The sequence below is a fragment of the Pygocentrus nattereri genome, chromosome 12, assembly GCF_015220715.1.
Source record: "Pygocentrus nattereri isolate fPygNat1 chromosome 12, fPygNat1.pri, whole genome shotgun sequence".
In the NCBI taxonomy this organism is placed as follows: Eukaryota; Metazoa; Chordata; class Actinopteri; order Characiformes; family Serrasalmidae; genus Pygocentrus; species Pygocentrus nattereri.
In genome coordinates, this window is record NC_051222.1 from 37715426 (window position 1) to 37734378 (window position 18953).

General features: G+C 41.0%; 1 protein-coding gene across 1 annotated transcript; it reads right to left on the minus strand.

The window, feature by feature from the left end:
• Positions 1-6479: 6479 nt before the first annotated feature.
• LOC119264703 (protein CD300H-like) lies at positions 6480-14999 on the minus strand. Its single transcript, XM_037543345.1, has 5 exons — positions 14669-14999; positions 10282-10317; positions 8119-8217; positions 7477-7517; positions 6480-7048 (listed from the first exon to the last, which is right to left on the minus strand). The coding sequence occupies exons 1-5, from the start codon at positions 14997-14999 to the stop codon at positions 6758-6760; spliced, it is 798 nt and encodes a 265-aa protein (XP_037399242.1). The 3' UTR covers positions 6480-6757.
• Between the last annotated feature and the right edge of the window lie 3954 nt (positions 15000-18953).

The following is an 18953-nucleotide window of genomic DNA, read 5'->3' on the forward strand; positions in this document are numbered from 1 at the left end:
ATACAGCGATTTTTCCAGATTCCCTGAATCTTTTAAAACAATTATGGACATGGATTATGAAATGCCTAAGCTCTCTGCTATTGTATGCTGCTTTTTTTCAGATAATCTTATTAGAAATTATGTTAGTTGTGTTTCAGTTTCTTTGTAAACATGAACTTTAAGTGCAAAAACAAGTCATAGTAGCATCATATTAACATTTTTCAAGAACATACATGCACAGTGCACAAAACGATTAAGTCAAGATAGTGGATCTCAGCTTTACAGTCCCCACAAATGAGGGGTGGAGCCGTGTGCTGAAATAACTTCACAGAACACAGAACTTGCCCTTCCCCCACCCGGCAGCCGTGGTATATTGTAGTTCCTGACTCCTGCTAGGAACAGTCATGGTGGTCTATGGCCCTGTGTCAAGTTAACCAGATTAGGTGGTTTGGGCTTCCTAGGAGAGTGGGTTACTCATTTCTCAGCATAAACTGAGAACCCTGCACCCATTGCACCCACTTAACAAGCAGTTCAAGAGGCAGGGAAGGCACCATGTTCCCATTGCATCCTCTAGGACAATGCTGATCTACTGACAGTCATTCAAGACATTCATCAATTTGCACTATCCCGTCTTTTAGAGAGGTAAAAGTAAATGAGGCCTGTTGACATAAACAGTTCTGTGATCGCTGGTCCTGTAGTTTGTGTTTGTTTCCTGTTTCTTTGCCATGTGACACATTGCTTCACAGCTCCTCCCACCACCATTCAAATTCAGCACAGACCACATGTGAGGGGACACTAGGTTCTATCTTTCTCATACTGCTACTATCCCTTTTGTTGGCATTTGCTGTAAATCAGTAGACTCTCAAGCAACAGATCCCACAGTCTCTGTTGCTTGAGAGTCTAATTGTTTTCACCTTGATTCATTTGATTAATAGAAAGTTCACGTCCACTCCACAGTGAGAACTGAAGTTTAGGCTTTGCAACTGACACTATAACACTGTTTGTCAGTACAGCCACTGACCTGAGATCAGGTAATGGACAAAGTTATATCTTTCACTGCCTGTAGTTTAGTCTGATTTTATCGTTTCCTTTTAGAGGCAGAGAAGGTCAACCTCATAACCTCATATCTCCTCCCACTAACCTCTGTGGTCATTAAATGGTGAAAAAACACACAAAAACCAACCAAACGTATCACATCAGTGCCTCTGTTGAGCTTTTACTTCTAGTGTCACATTTTGATGCATGTCTGCAGCAAAGCCAGATAGCAATATGGTGATGAACCCTTCCACTACGGAGAATCCACCCCACACAGATCGTAATGACCCCACTTGATATTTTACACATACCAGACAGAATTCAGCAAGCTGGTCCTCATATGTGATTCATTTTGCTATGGGATTTTAAACACACTATTGTTCCAAGTAGCATCTGCTCAGGTGTTTTGCAAGCTGCAGAGATTTTGACTTGCTTCAAGCCATCTGGATTAGTAAGAGACTGTGCAGCCACCTCTCCTCTTTGAGCACTGAATGGAAATGCCCTAGTCTTGTGCAAAAATAGACCCTGCTCATCTAACTCTGTGCATGATGCTACCATGACAATTTCAAGAGTTCTGTTGACGAGTTGGCAGCAACAGTATCTAGGGTAAACGCCCCTATTAAGCTCACCCAAATCTAAAATTTGACATATTTAAAGCAAAAGTCATTCTGTTTAGCAGGAGATGTTAAGTTAAAATGAAATATTAATCTCTCATGTAGCAATGTTTATTTTAATGTTATTAGTTTTATCATTTATAATAAAGTTATTAAAGTTTAAAAGTCAAAAGTCTGAGGTGTGCTTAATGGGTACATTCTGTACCCTTTAAGAACACCCCTGTTCCAATTAAGCTCACAAGAATATTGTACATTTAAAATTATTGTTAATGTAAATAATTTCAATTATTTTTTATTTTAAATTGAATTTAGACATGGAAAGTTGTTTGATCTCACTGAAAACATATGCAAAATTGACTTGATTATATTCTGGAAAACCACAACAATAATAATATGAGAGGAAAGTGATTGTGAATGAAATATTTATTAAAATTCATGTAAACATAACCAGATGCCCTAAAAGATATAAGCCAACACACGAAAACGTTAGTACCCTTAGTACACTCACTAAAATGACCACTCACACTCCCTTTGCCTTTAACTGTGCCTTGAACATTTTTTTCAATTTCCTCAAAGTTCCTTAAGTTGAAGGGCCCCAGCCCCATCTAATTGTGCCCTGCACATGAAGAATCTCTTCTCAACATTTTCAATTCTGTCTCTAACTGGCAGCACGTATGTATTGTTTGGGCCCCTGCTCAGAAATTTCACAAGATACTGTTCTTCATCAGGAGGGTGCAGAGACATTCATGGGCCGCCCAATGTAATGGGCTGGTGGAGAGGTGAACATAATGGCATAGTACACATCTGGCTCTATAACTAAGGATGGCTCAGTGGAACATTTTCTGTGTTTGTCCAACTTCCTTTCCTTTTCTTGTTTTCCTTCTTTCCATCTTTGGATTGTTCCATTTCCTTCCGCTTTTCATTCTCCTCTAGCCTGGCCATGACTTCTGGAGAGGTTAAGGATTCTCCATACTTTAATGTGCTTATTCTCTGTTTTTTGATGGTCTGCTTTTTGTTTGGAGTTATGTTCCGGATCATACCCTCTTTATATAGGTGACATGCCTCCTTCATCTTTGGGCAGGAGCTGTAATTCTGTCTTGGTTTTGTCATCTTAACTTTGTAAAAATAAGATATTGCTAATTATTTTACCTTAATTTACACAGAAAACTGACAATGATTGTTTTTAGACCATTAATGAACTATTCAGATAGGCAGTCTATGTAAGTGAGTTTAAAGGGAGCACCCGAGCTTAATGGGGACAGCAATACTTTCGCATTTAAAATATAATGGACTTTATTTTAACATCAGTATTTTGTCACAAAAATGTTCTTTACCATGTATATAATCATATACTGTTTGTAGTGAAGCTAGAAATACGGATTATATGTTTATACTTGAGCTTTTTTCCAATGTGCTCACATTAATGCACTCCAGTTTTTATGCTGCTGTAGCCTTTAAGCTCATGTAAAAATGATACAAAATCTTTAAAAAATCCTGCAATCTACAAATATTATTTCTCATCCATTTGGAAATAAATGATGTGCTTAATAGTTAAACACAAGAAATGATCATGTGTGATTTAATATATTGGTGTCTGCAGCAATCTCATATGACTAGCATGCTAACAAGGAATTGCGGCATTTGCTAAAACCCTATAAAACTGTCTTTTGAATTCACTGTAACTTTCTCTTACATCCAAGTTCCAACTTGTGCTAGGTTGTGTTAAAACCATTAATCTCTTAAATTTGTAAAAATTTGTCATACTTACCCAAATTAAAAGTTGCTGTATATTAAAATTTTCTAAATCTGAGGGGTCTCTCCAGATCACAGTTTTGATGTGGCTTTCAAAATGGGTGCCGGGAAGAGGGAACATTGACAGGATGTTGTCAGAATATGCAGCAGTATGAGTGGCTTTAAATTGCATGGAATATTTTAAAAAACAACTACACGTCTTGATTTAGTTATCAAGCAGGATAATAACTTTTTTGTAGTAGCATAATTTGTGTTCAAAGTTGCAAGTGTGCTTAATGGGTAAGTGAGCTTAATAGGGGCGTTTACCCTACATCAAATTAGACTTGCATTCAACCTTATTCAGTACTGAGATGGAGATAAGTGAATCTTTCTCAGTCACTTTGACATCACAAGTGCCTCATTGTATCATTGCCCAATGCCGTACTGTAAACAAGGCCCTCTGTAATATGTTTCATTGAAATTTATTCACTATGTGGACAAAAGTATTGGGACACTATACATAACATTTTCATGACATCCCATTCTAAATCCATAGGTATTAATATGGAGTCCCACTCTTCTGGGAAGCTTCCATGCAAGATGTTGGAGAGTGTCTGTGGGAATTTTTGTCCATTCATCCTGAAGAGCATTTGTGAGGTCAGACACATCTGTTGGATGAGAAGGCCTGGCTCACAATCTCTGTTCTTGCTTATCCCAAAGGTGTTGGATGGGGTTGAGGGCCAGTCAAGTTCTTCCACACCAAACACCCAGTCAGGCATTTATGGGGCTGCTTTGCTCACTGGGACTCAGTCATGCTGGAACAGGAAAGGTTCTTCCCCAAACTGTTCTCACAAAGTTGGGAGCATAGAATTGTCCAAAATGTCTTGGTGCTGAAGCATTAAGATTTCCCTTCACTGGAACTAAGGGTTCTAGATCAACCCCAGAAAAACAACCCTATATCATCACCCCCCTCCACCAAACTTTACAGCTGGCACAGTGCAGTCAGGTGGGTAACGTTCTCCTGGTGGTCACCAAACCCAGACTCGACTATCAGACTGACAGATATAGCAGTGTGATTCCTCACTCCACAAAATATGTTTCCACTGCTCCAGATTTCAGTAACAGCACTTTACTCCACTCCATTCAGTGCCTGGCATCTGCTTTGTAATGATTGATCAATGACAAAGAGCTGTGTCCCAAAACTTTTGTCAAAATAGTTGATCTATTCAGTAATTCTGAAGGAGCATATCTGCCAAATGAAAGCAGTGAGTTATGAGACAGACTGTATATTAAGACTGAGAAATGTCAGATGTTTTTTTGCCTGAAGATATACCCGGAGCCCTGAACACCTCACCCTCATGTACCTCACCACTGTTTGTTAGGGATCAAACCTAACTCTTCTTGTATAAACAATAAGAGCATTAACTGTGATTGACTCAGCTGTGGTTATGACTCCTGTCACTGATCTTTCAGACAATGCATAAGAACAAACAGTGTGGTATTTTTTGTATATATTTATTTGAAGCAGGTCACGTTTTAGTGGCATAAAAAATTCAGACAAGGACTGAAACTTCACAGAAAAGCCTCAAGTTTAAAGTTTAATATGCACCTATAAACACTAAATCAAGAGAAAAAAGGAGATTATTTGGTCTCATCAACGTCTCAATATTGAAAGCATCAAGTGTACCATGACTTAAATTGCTCCTCAGATCTACAGTACAATCTAAAATAAGCAACTGAGTGTAAAATAACCGTAAAATAATATTTAAAATGTTACTATCATAGTTTTGACACATCCATCTGTGAAATCAACATTTTATACTGGCACAAAGTAAAAACACATTTTTCAAAAGAGCAGTTTGTTTTGATCCTATCACAGTCTTAAGCCGATGACCAAGCAAACGGCCAGATACCTGGCAAGCTCTGAAATTTTCTTAGCAAGTAAGCATGTGATAGATTTCAAGGTAACATTACTAAAGTTACATGGAGCAAGCAAAGACGAAGCTCTGTATGTAGCGGGTCCAAACCTTCACACAGAGCGAACATGCAAAGGGAACCCGGCCACGACTACTCTGCGTTGTGTTGTAAGGAAAAGGAGAACTCGTGGCCTCCAATGCCGGTACCAACTGGGAATCCATTATTGTCTGGATGTAAAAGACAAAAGTCATTGAGAAATAGCATCCAGCCTCGTGTCTGCCTGCACAAACCTCTCTCAGCCAACTCAATCTAGAGTCTCTAACATGAAAGAAACTAGCAGTCATACTGTAGCTACATTTCCACTAGGATATTGCTCTTACACATAACACATAAAGCAATAAAATAAAAAGCAAAGACATAACCAGTACAAAAATATATATAAAAAAACAATTATATTCAATATATAACCATATATATATTATGTGTATTATATATACTACTTCATATAATGCATCTTTATAAGACTGACTTCAAAGAAACGACAAAACCCCCTGGGATATGTGCAATATTACTTATTTAACACATGAACTTTACCTCATTTTTAATGTTTTTAATGTATACCCTTTTTAATACCTGCTTTTTATAGTATTTTATATGAAACCCTTTTTAAAAACATGAGAACAACCAAAAAGAATAAAACCTCTGAGCTAATGAAGCGAGTTTAAAACCATACCTGGATGTAAAAGACAAAAGTCATGGAGAAATAGCCTCCAGCCTCGTGTCTGCCTGCCCAAACCTCTGCGTGACCCCAGAATCACAGAAAGGTGGGGGGGGGGGGGTAGCATTACACATGGCACCAGCAGCTGTAGCTTGCTAATAATTCTCACCTTTATACTGGAGAATTCCGCCTAAATACACCTCTAATACATCCATCTCATAAAACAAAGGCATTTCGCTTCATATTGTACTGTTTTTTAACATTTTTAACACTGTGTCGAACATTATTTTAAGTATTTTACTGGAAACCAAAGTTTCACCGACCTCTCTCCTGCAGTGCTCTCAGCCAACTGAGGAGAGGGTGGCAGATGCAACCGATACAGCAGTAGCTCCGCCCACAAGGGGAAAACGGAGAAAAATAAAATGAAATAATCATTATAAAAATTCAAAAATATATAAATTTTAAACACATTTTCTGCCCAACACAACTCAGGATCATTTCCAACACATAAAATATGAAGATTTTGTGTGAAAAATAAATGAACTAAATTAAATCCATTACATATATACTGCACTTGGTGATGCCTCTACCCCTAGCATATTAATCAATGGAACAACATTCACACATTCAGAGGCTGTATATTGACCTCACTGAGATCGTGGGTAGGATCAGAAGAGATTCTGGGTACCTGTGTAGTAGCATGAACTGTATTGGGTAGATCAGAGGGGGTAACTGGAGAGCTAGTAAGACTACCTGAAGTATTTCAAGTAGCATGTACTGTATCCAAACAATCAGAGGACGTTGTGGGTAGTTGGGCAGTAGCATACACTTCGTTGGGATGATCAGAGGGGATTGTGGGTAACTGTGCAGTTACATATACAGTCTCAGGGGGATGAGAGGGCATTTTGGTTAGTTGGGCAGTGGTGTATACAGAGTTTAGAGGATCAGAGGGATGTATAGGTGGTTGAATAATAGCGTAAAGTGGTGTATCTTCAGAGTCTGATTGTGGTCTGAAGTCTTGAATCTCTTCATAGACACACACAGCAGGAGACATCTGTTATGGAAATACATACACTGGTCTGATTTGGAATGGAAAGGAAGAGTTTGTAACACTGTTTTCTACTCAAATATTCAATGATGCAAGACAAATTATCGATCAGATGTAATATAGCACTGGAATTAGATCAGGGGTGCCCAAAGTTTTTATCTTTGGAGGTCCAAACTGCAATATTTGTGGTGAGTCCAGGGCAAAAAAGACAAAACAGAACAAATAAAGAAGACAGGTAAAGGGCCCAATCAGACGTCTTCACTGGCTAAGTTAGGCCCATGACCCACACTGTGGACAGTCCTGATTTAAAGTAATATAAAACAACAGAATTCAAAACTGGAGTGCGCAACATGAATCTGGCAAGAGGAGGTGAAATAGAGCTTAATTCATTCTTTAGCCCAGAGACACTACAGCACACACATTCAGGTACTCACTTCTGAATTGATTCCTTCCTCTCTGCTGTTTGATGAAGAGCCTATGGAAAGACAAAATCATGTCAAAGCTGATTTACATAGTGCTTTTTACAACAGGTGTCGCCACAAAGCAGCTGCACAGAAAAATATGGGTCCAAGCCCCCAGTGGTGACAGTGGCAAGGAAGATTTCCCTAAGAGTGAAGAGCCCCTAAGAGGAACCAAGAGAAGAACCAAGGGTACCCATCCTTAAGGGTACCCATACAATATGTGGGACACCCACATATTATGTATCAGAATATTGAGAACAGCTAGCCTTAGCTCTCTTTATAATGAGGCCGCATTTGACCTGGAGCACCGTGTAAAGAGACATTTCGGCCCTAAAGCTGAAAAGTTGAAGCCTGATTCCGGTTGATGCCGCCGGTGTGTCAAATTAGTTTCAAAATATGACTTATAGTCTTATTATTTACTAATGACATTTGTTTTACATGAATGATGAAGGTCAGACTATCAGGATAGATTAGATGTAGTTTTTATGTCATGTAATGGGGTTTATGTTATCGGTTTTTTTAACATTGATAGGTCTTTTAAAATATACATGAACTTCATTCATATCAAGGTGAATCGATGCAGTTAACCAGAATGTGTGTGCAAATGAACTGAACCTTTTGCCTGGATGCATCTGAGAAATATCAGTGCTAATCCTCCGATCAGCAGCAGCAGCAGAGCCACACAGGCACACACAGTGATGGTGTTAGAAGAACCTGGAGAGACACAATGGAAAGATGGAAAATGCTGGACTTGAGCGCAACACATATTTCCATAGACACAACAATGACAAATACAAATCCTAATCAAAATTACTGATGGAGACCAAAACTAGCACTCAGTTAATATTAGAACTGTAACGAATTATTAATGTCAGTGTTTTGACAGGAAAGCGAAAGTGTGCAGGGCTGGGGATCCAACTGGACCAGGTTTGGGTTTCACTTGGATAAGGAATAATTGTAATTTTCACGTTGTAACCTCGTTCAAGTCTGACTGACTGACTGATTAGATTTACTGAACCTGAACTGAACTGAATCTGTGTAACTATCACTAACTCTTCCCAGACCCTTTAGTCAGTAACAGAAGCACTGGAGCTGTTTGCTTCCAGGTGTGAGAGATAATACAGAGGTTCAGTGCTTATGACAAAAAGAGATTTATTTAAACTGATGTCCTAATCTAATTAACAGACACTCATGGGTTAAGTATAAATAGCTCTTCCACACCAAACTCACCCAGCGCTGCCTTTATGGACCTTGCTTTGTGCACTGGGGCTCAGTCTTGCTGGAGCAGGAAAGGTTCTTCCCTAAACTGTTCCCACAAACTTTAAAAGCACACAGTTGTCTAAAATGTCTTGGCTCTGCTGAAGCATTAAGATTCCCTTCACTGGAACTAAGGATTCCAGACCAGCCCCTGAAAAACAACCCCATATAATTATCCCTCCTCCACCAAACTTTATGGCTGGAACAGTGCAGTCAGGCAAGTTACGTTCTCCTGCCATTCACCAAACCTGGACTCGTCCATCAGATTGCCAGACGAAGAAGCTGATTTGTTACTTCACAGAATTCGTTTCCACTGCTCCAGAGTCCAGTGGCGACGCTTTACACCACTGTATCCGCTTGCCATTGAGCTTGGCGATGTAGGGCTTGGGCTCAGCTGCTTGGCCATGGAAACTCATGCCATGAAGCTTCCGGCACAGTTTTTGTGCTAATTTTAATGCTGGAGGAAGTTTGAAATAAAGCCTTGGCGACTTCATGCTCTATGTTCCTCAGCACTCAGCGACATGCTCTGTTACTTTATGTAGTCTGACACTTCATGGCTGAACTCCTGTGGTTCCTAAATACTTCCACTTTTCAATACTACCACTCACAGTTGATTGTGGAATATCTAGGAGGGAAGACATATCATGACCTGACTTGTTGGTGGTCGGTGGCCTCCTATTACAGCACCATGCTTAAATTCAGTGAGCTCTTTAGACCTTTTCTTTCACAAATGTCTGTAAAGGCAGACGGCATGGCTAGGTGCATGTTTTTGTACACAACACCGGCAAAGAGAACATTAGAAGAGAAAGCACCATGTCAGCTAACAAGGTAGAGTCACAGTACAGGATTTTATTACCAGAGGTCACAAACTTTCAAGGCTTTATTGGCGCGAGATTGGCAAAGACCTACCAAACTTTTGTGGTGTGAGATGAATTTATTTCTATTTCTTTTACTAGCCTGAAACATTCTGCCTGAGAAAGTCCTGCATTCCTTTATCTCTCACCAATGAGTAAAAGCCAGTCTGAGATGTACTGTTATCCGGGCTTTTGCTTGGTCTCTCTCTCTCTCTCTCTCTCTCTCTCTTCTCTTCCTCGCTTCCTCTGACAATGTCTTCTTCAGGCTCTTCGTAGCCTCTGCCATGATATCCTATCTGGGAATATCAGGCTACTTCTCATAGGTTAAGGCTTCCCTACCTATTTAAAATATATACTGTTTCACTATAGCACCATTTCAGGCTGTTCTGGGCAGTTTTGCATAGCATTTTCATACCATTTGGAGCCGAATTTGGAACCAAAACCCCCATCCCCCCCACCACCACCATCACCACCATAGCTGATGCCAGTACTCGTGTGGTGCTTCCCTGTGCATCTATTCGAGTGTCTGTGCAAATGCTTCTGTACATCAGTCCCCAAAACGACCAATGTTTTCTACTGTATTTTTCCATGCAAAGAGCTAAACATCAACGGATATGAATAAAATATACAGACGCTCACATTAAATGAATTAATGGAAAAGTCTCACCAGATGGATTTGTGTGTGTTGTGCTTCCTGACTTTGCTGTGGTGCAGTCCGTAGTGTCCAGTGGTGTTTGTATGTTGACAAATATGCAAAGAGAAAAAACAGCATAATCCATGTTAATGTCCACTATAAGCTTAAGCAGCAAAGAATGTCAGAATTTTAGTGTTTTCATATATTTGTGAAGACATTCGGGCATGGCATTAAAAAGGCAGCACACAACGGATTCTAATAGTCCTCTATATATGTGGCTGCTGCAGCTTGGTGTATGCAACAACTGAGGACATTAGACGACTGAATGTTTGTACAGAGTGTTTTATCGTTAAGTTTATTTTACACTAGAAGGACGCCAAGCATGGCCTTCTCAGCTGGCCTAGTTGTAACACTTGAGTAACACAACACAGCGTTCATCGCTCCACCATTTCCATTTAAATAAATGTTTTACTATCTTTTATCAGGTCCGATTACATCCCTGGTCAGTTGATTGAAGAATGAGGCCAATTGATTAAACAGCGGAATAAGGTGTGCTCTTTCTTTTTGGAATGGAGGTCTGCATCCACACCTTTTGTGGATAAACTTGGTGAACATTGAACTTAAAACCCTCCACATAACACTGACATAGCCATGCCATGTGCTTCATGCTGTCAGGGTTTTTCATGACAGATTATGTCAAGTAATATCACAGTCATTACCAGTAATTGTTATGACAGGCGCTATCATGTTGAATGCCATGAATAGATTTTTTTCACATGCTAAGCTTTGCTCAGTGTATAATCCCATTTCCAGATGCTCTGCAAAATGGAAATAAATCAGAATGCAATGATACTCAAATCATTGAAACCCAGTGTTTGAAATAGTAGAAAAACTACATAAATGTTTTGTTGGGCACAAGAACACTTCAGAAACCCATTGTGAACATAATTCATCGCTGCAGCCACAAATGCAAGTTAACACTCTACCATGCAAAGAAGAAACCACACATATACAGGATTCAGAAATACTGCCGCCTTCTCTGGGTCTGAGGTAATTTAATATGGACTGTTGAAATTCTGTTTGGACGCTGTGTCCTCCAGGTTAAAGAAGAGAGGAACCATCCAGCTCGTTACCCATGCAAAGTTCAAAAGCTAGCACCCGTGATGGTATGAGGGTGCATTAGTGCACATGGCATGGGTGACATGTACATCTGTTTTGGAGCCACATGTCCTGCCATTCAGACGACGTCTTTTTCAACAGAGAATGTCAAACCACTTTTGCGCAACAGCATGGCCCCGTAGTAAAAGAGTCTGGGTACTAAACTGCTCTGCCTGCAATCCAAACCTGTCACCACTGAAATCATTTGCTACTTAAAATCCTACACCTAGCAACAATGGGAAAACATTTCACTTTGAAAACTACTGTGGTCTCCTCGGTTCCCTGAGTGTTGTTAAAAGAAGAACCGATATAGCACAGTACCCCAATTTTATTTGGTGATTTGCATATCATTGCATTCAGTAGTATATATTTATTATTCAGTAGTATATATTATTTATTTATCTAGTAGTATATATTTTGTGACAGATACATATATGAATTATAGACTGTGACATCTTAAAATCCCTGTTGGTGCAGCGGCCTACAGACACGTTATGTCACACGTCATTATAATTACTTTATGATGCTGTCAGAGATGTTGTAATAACATCTACACCAATCATGATGGAATTCATTCTAACCATCTCCCTGCGACAGACTGAGGGAATGTTATAGAGAGATTGCTGAAAGTTTTTCCTGTTTATTCTGGCTTTCCAAAGATTTCTCCTCAGCTGGCTCAGCTCTTCAGACTCACGATGCCAGAGAGCCAGGATGCTATAAAAGTTCACACCATTCAGGATTTTTTGTTGCTGTTTTTACAACAACCATGAACCACACAGCACACCATGGATGGAATTTGCCTGTCGGGGTGCTTTATGGACTAACAGTGTACAAACAGTGGCTCCCAGAACATGTCAACAGTATGGCGGCAGCAACATGTGTGAAGTTAATCAAATACTTTATATTGTTTTTCATATGACTTTTATTTTGACTGTGACAGTAGTGAACTGTGACAGTTAAACCATGGCCCTCTGACCCCCCTCCGCTCCTAAAGTACTGCAGAAGTGAAGAAAGTAAAATGAACATGATAGTTCAGCTCTAGAAACCCAATGAACAAATAGCCCAAAGAGGGTTATCAACTAAACAAAACTGCTAATTTCTTGGGCAAAATGAAAATCCTCCTTACAAATAATCAAATCCTTGTACAAGTTCTGTTCTGAAAATGCAAGACAGTCACGGCTTCCTACCACGCAGAACCAGCAGCGTTTCATACAAGCCTTCACATCACAACGGCGCTCACAGCAAAACAGCCATGAGAGTCAGAGAGTCAGAGATGACTGCTTTCTCAAATGACCCTCCACATTACACAAACAGTGTCTGTAACGGGCAGAATAAAATCAGCTGGCACGGCGGAGTCATAACAAAGTCCATCCCCCTGTCCTTTTGGTTGGAGTGGTTGATGGAAGGCTCACACAACTGATTCCTTGCTTTTAAATTAATCAACAATTGCTTCCCAACCATTCTGATGACAATGGGCCGACTTGGAAAAACTTCCTAAATCACACAATCCCTCTCTGGCCCAAGACCCACTCGCCGCACCACACAGCAAGCACTCGCACCCTGTCGTTCAGGGGTATCGTGGTGTAATTGCTGGAGTTCTAATGGCTCTCAAAAGCCTCCTTTGTACCAAATTAAGCTATAGTGTAAGTCGTCCTTTCCCGATTAACTCCAACTTTTCGCTTAAAGTTGGCAAAGACAATAAATTCACAGTGACATCTTCCTCACTGGCATTAAAGTTCCACCATCATCCAACAAGCTAGCTAGCTTTTTTGCCAGCTTCATCTACAAAGCCAGCATGTCTCCACATTGGGCAGAACTTGGCATAAAGTTAGCGATAACAAAGCCCACCTCTTCAGAGGAAGATATGATTGATCAATTGTACTGTCATTTAAAACTGGTCTCTCATTGAATTAATAACGCTTGGCCTTCTGTAAATTTATAGCTGGACCACCAATCACCAGCATTCTTTCCAGCAACAGCAGATACGGCACAATTCTGATAAAAGGAGACAAAGAGACTTCTTTAATTTAACCCGTCGTATTCCTGATGGTTCCCCTCTGCCCTGTGATAATCAGAGATGTCCAGAAAGGCAACATCTCTACATCTCACAGAATAGTTTAACCCAAACCTCAGAAATATCGTTTAGACCATTTCAAGCCTGACAGACCACCTGGGAATTCTGTATACACATTCCATTCTTTTCATTCACTGTAAGTATTTCATTTGATAACGTTCAGGAATGATTCACATGTTCAAATGGTTTGTTAGGTTTTCTGTTTCATTTTCATTTGTTCTGATGACTAAACTCACTGTATTTTGCTGCATAATATGCGGAATGCAGAAAAATCAGCTTTGACCTCTTGACATAAGCCCCAAAATGAAAAGCAAAATGCTTCACATTGCTCACGTCATGCAGAGCATGTTTTAAAATAAAATAAAAAGTAAATTAATATTGATACTGTGGCACTGGTGAAGACGGGGACGCAATAAAGGTAAATGCTCTTTTATTGAATAACAGCAAAGGAGAACCGCTTCCCAGTGCTGACTAAGCGTCTGGGATAGCAGACAGGTCACTTTTAGCCATACGATTAGACACTAGACCCACACAAACTACCCACAAGCCAAACCTGAACAAAGAAACCGACATTTACACACATTCAGCTAGAAACAGCAGCTAAAACAGTGAATATTAAAGTCTCTCCTACAGCGAGTGAAGCACCTCCCGAGAGCCACTCTGTATAGCCACTCTGTATGGCCACGTTTCCCGCCCAGCTTGGCCAGTAACAGATGTCAGAATATGACCAAGTGACATTATGAGCAAATCTCATACCAGGAAAATCTGCTCATGATGTTAGGAGACGACGGCAGAGCAAAGCTATCACATTATCTACTTCATCACAAAAGTGAATGACAATGAAAATGAAATATGTTATTAATCATTTTCAGATTATGGAGTTTCAGAAAATGTGTTGATGTTTATTTCAAGTCATGTGTTCTTCAGTGTTTATTCTAGAGGTTGCTCTGCTAAGATCTCTAATTCTGAAGGCGGGGCTATTCAGTCCTGTGGGAATGTATCTGGTACAACGGTGTGAGCTGAGTCAGTGGCTCGGATACAAGGAATGAGGAAGTAGCCAGAGAGTCTCTCAGCCTCGGCCTGAGCGAAAGCTTGAACTGGCTATAGGTCTGATGGCCCATTTCTGCATGGTAAAGCTGTGGTCAGTACAGCTGTTGAGAACAGTAGTAATAAAATAATGAATCTCACCAGTGACCTGCAGCTGAATCTCTGTGTAGAAGGACTGATAACTGACTGACTCTCCTTCTCTCCACAATCCACAGTAATAAACTCCTCCATCAGCTTCTCTCACATCACTGATCCTCACACTGACAACTTTAGATCTTCTGTCATCAGAGATGGAGAATCTGCCTCTCTGAGTCTCTGTGGTGTCCATCATTGTAGGAATATGATGAGCATCAAGTTTGTAGAAGTACTTGTTGTGACTCTCAAACTCCTCTGGATATGAACAGCTGATGGTGACCGTCTCTCCCACATAACCAGCCACATATTTGACCCCAAATAACACGGATCTGTTCATCACACAAACTGAATTAATATTTAATATATTTACTGATTTGTTTTGTCAAATCTTGACTGCAGGAAGGAATTATGCACAATATGTGAAGGATTGGCAAAATAACTGGATTTCACTGTAAATTTGCTTCAAAAAATGGCTGTGGCTCAGTATGTCTATTGGAATTTACTGACTCTGCTCAGTCTGGAATCATGAAAAATGTACCTTTAATTTTTATTTAATGTGTTATTTTAAATGGTAGACACATTTAAACAACAGAGTCTGAAGGTTCTCACCTCTGATCACTCGGAGGTTAATCTGATGACTCCAGCTCCCAGCCTGTCCACACTGATATGTTCCAGCATCCTCTGAGCTCAGCTGTCTGATGGAAACTATAATGGTTTTATAAGAGTCATCAAAGAGCTCAAATCTGTCTTCTGAATCCACGTGTTATGCTGTTCATACTCAGCAACTATAATATAAGTCACACTCAGCTTGTGTTTTCATTTTGCAAAAAGACGTCTCGCTCCATTCGTAGTCACTGTGTTTGCAGTTGATTGTGACTCTTCCTCCCAGGAAGCCGATGACATCAATACCAGCTGCTGCACCTGCAATGACATTCAGCATTTCACTGATCTCTCTGATCTTATTAAGAACAGCTCCTCCTCCATCATGTAAATCCTGAATCTAACTCTGGTCAATATGACCTGGAAATATCTCTGTTCTGTAGTTTAACCGTCTGTGGTTTCTACTTTATTCTGAAGCAGTGAATCTGACCTGAGATCAGGTGGAGGGTGAAGATGAGGAGAATCTTCATTCTGGTCTAAACTTCAGTCTCAGTGATGTTCATATAAACTCCAGTCCACCGTTTTCCAAGGTCAGTCCTGTACCGTTCAGAGGGAAACGGCTTCTTTCAGTGTTACACCAAACACTGTTGCGTCTCTGGCTGGTGTTGGTCGTTTCCTGTTTCTATAAATGAGTCATATGTATTCGGCTTCATAGCTCCTTCCCACCAACACCACTAACAGCTTCACAGCTCCTCCCACCAACACCACTAACCAGCTTCACAGCTCCTCCCACCAACACCACTAACCAGCTTCACAGCTCCTCCCACCAACATCACTGGCCAAACACCAAGAGTAAGAGATAAGGAGGGCTGAATGTTGGTGTATAGTATATAGTGATATATAGTCTTATGCTGTAAGGAGAATGAACCTAATGTCCCTTTTCACTGCTCCCTGGTCTACATAGGTACAGTCCAGCCTCACTGACCTCACCAGTGTAACCAGACTATAAGACATTCCCACAACAAAAACCTGTCACACTTGGGTAATGATTTAAAAGCACATATAATATTGGTTGTGGTCAGTCCACTGCAGGTCTACTGTATATATCCACGATGAATTCAGTACAGTGATTAGACACTGTATGTAAAAACTACAGTAGTTATTATATTAGCTTTTCTTGCCCTTCTGCCCCTTCAGTAAGTGGTCATATGTCCAATTCACATATTTACACTTCATTTCTCTAATGAACAGGTTTATGGGGCAGTCATGGACTGGAGGTTAGGGAACCAGCCTCGTGACCGGAAGGTTGCAGGTTCGATCCCCAGAGCTGAAAGCACATGACTGAGGTATCCTTGAGCAAGACACCTAACCCCTAACTGCTCCCCCGGGCGCTGTGGATTGGGCTGCCCACCGCTCGGGCAAGTGTGCTCACTGCCCCCTAGTGTGTGTGTGCTCACTAGTGTGTATGTGGTGTTTCACTTCCCGGATGGGTTAAATGTGGAGATGAATATGTCAGACTACACCTGCCTTACAATAGTCCTCGCCCCCGAGGACCACAGAGTCTTTGGACAGACCTGGGAGCTGCCCTCTTCTCCTGGGCCATGCTGGGGTGGGGGGGGGGCATTTAGGCTGATGGCGACAGCTGAACACCAGCTACTGTGGCATCGTCTCCATCAATGCCCTGGTGCAGAGAGTCTGAAGTGGGACCTGTGACTGCTGCAGAGGCTCGTCTGAACCTTAGCAGTACCAGTGGCAGCAGTGGTGCTCCTCACGGCCCACCGTTCACCTTCAGCTTCACTGATGCTGGATGGGGTGCTGCTGTGCCCTGGAGATCCTACAACCATCTCTGACGCTGCATGTTCTGCTAGAGTGTCCTTCACTTTTCCCACATTTTATGTTACAGCCTTATTCCAAAACGGATTAAATTCATTTCTTCCCTCAAAATTCTACACACAATACCCCAAAATGTCAAAGTGAAAAAAGTTAGTTTGAATATTTTGCAAATTTATTAAGAATAATAAACAAGCCTAGCGGTAGGAGAGCTGAGGCTTCAGCCGGAAGGTTTGCGGGTTTAAATCTCACTACCTGGTTGTGTCGCCCTCCCGTTGCTCCAGGTGTCACTGTGCTGGTCTGCTCCTCGATTTGGGCAAAGTTCAGCAGCAGAATGACAGATTTCCTTTGAACATGACGTCAGAATATGACTGATGCCCTCATGTACACCAGCGCATGGAGCTCCTTACTGCACTGCAGCTCATCTCTGCACAGTTGAAGTCTGATGAGGATGTTTGCCCCACCACAGTCCCTGTTTGCTCACTGCTGCTGCTGTTCTTCTTGACTTCCCCCTCAGTGTTAGAGCTAGTCTACTAGTCGGCAATAGTGCTCGCAGTTCTGCCTCGGCCACTTCTGCTTAATTAAATGCTGTATCTACAAAAGCCACGCTGCACAAATCAGCAAGGCTTCAGACAGCTGACCGGTACTTCCCGTTCTACTGGCCTACACACAGAACAAAGCGACTAGCCCGTCTTCACATAAAGATTCCTCACAGAATGAACTCAGAGAGAAACTTAAAGAACAACCAACCCAAAATAAACCTGCTGTTCAATCTGAATAGAGGTACACGTCCTCGTTTCTACGCTCACTGTCCACTTTATCAGCTCCACTGACCGTATAGTTCCACTCTGTAGTTCTACAGTTACAGACTGTAGTCCATCTGTTTCTCTGATACTCTGTTTCCCTGTTCTTCAGTGGTCAGGACCCCCATGGACCCTCACAGAGCAGGTACTATTTGGGTGGTGGTTCATTCTCAGCACTGCAGTAACACTGACGTGGTGGTGGTGTGTTAGTGTGTGTTGTGCTGGTATGAGTGGATCAGACACAGCAGTGCTGCTGGAGTTTTTAATTAAAACAAATGAAATCGTAGTAGTGAAAGGCGGGGCTCCAGCGTGCAGGTACTGGACAGCACTACAGTGGAATTAGTTTTGAGCTTGTCCTTCATAGTTGTGCCCTATTCATGAAAACAACTGACCTTTTCTTTTCTGTCTGAGTGCAACATTTAAAAGAACGTGAAATCGAGGAGCGTTGACTGCCGTCTGTTTACCAAGAGATATCAAACTGTTTACAGGCAGTACGAAACAGAGCGTCCAATAAAAACACATGCAGCCAACATTTCAGTCTGGACGGCTATGAAGGTGACCTGCAAGCAGAGTTGTGGTCGTCAGTTTCAGTTCTTTCAAATTCTGTTTCAGCGCTTTTCTTTATAGTTCATTCATTCTTTACTTAGATCTGTGATGGACTGGCGACCTGTCCAGGTTGTGTCCTTCCTTCTGCCCGGTGGCTGCTGGGATGGGCTCCAGCACCTTCCAACGACCCAGTAGGATAAGCGCTTTAGAAAATGTATGTATTCATTACTTATTTACTTCTTCTTTTTTAGCTGTTTGTGTCATGGAAGTTCCATTAAACAGCGGTTTGATCTAAACGTCCACAAAGAACCTTTTTCTAAAAATAAATTCTTACTCAGAAAATTTGAAACGGAACAAAAGTTTCAGCTTCAGTTTTATTTATTAAACTGAAAGTAAGAAATGAAAAGACAGCAAAATTAGAAACAAACAGCTCATAGAAACGTGACCATATAAAAGACCCTGAGATATAGGAAAGCTCATTATTCACCACAAAGTCAGAACTTACTAAAATG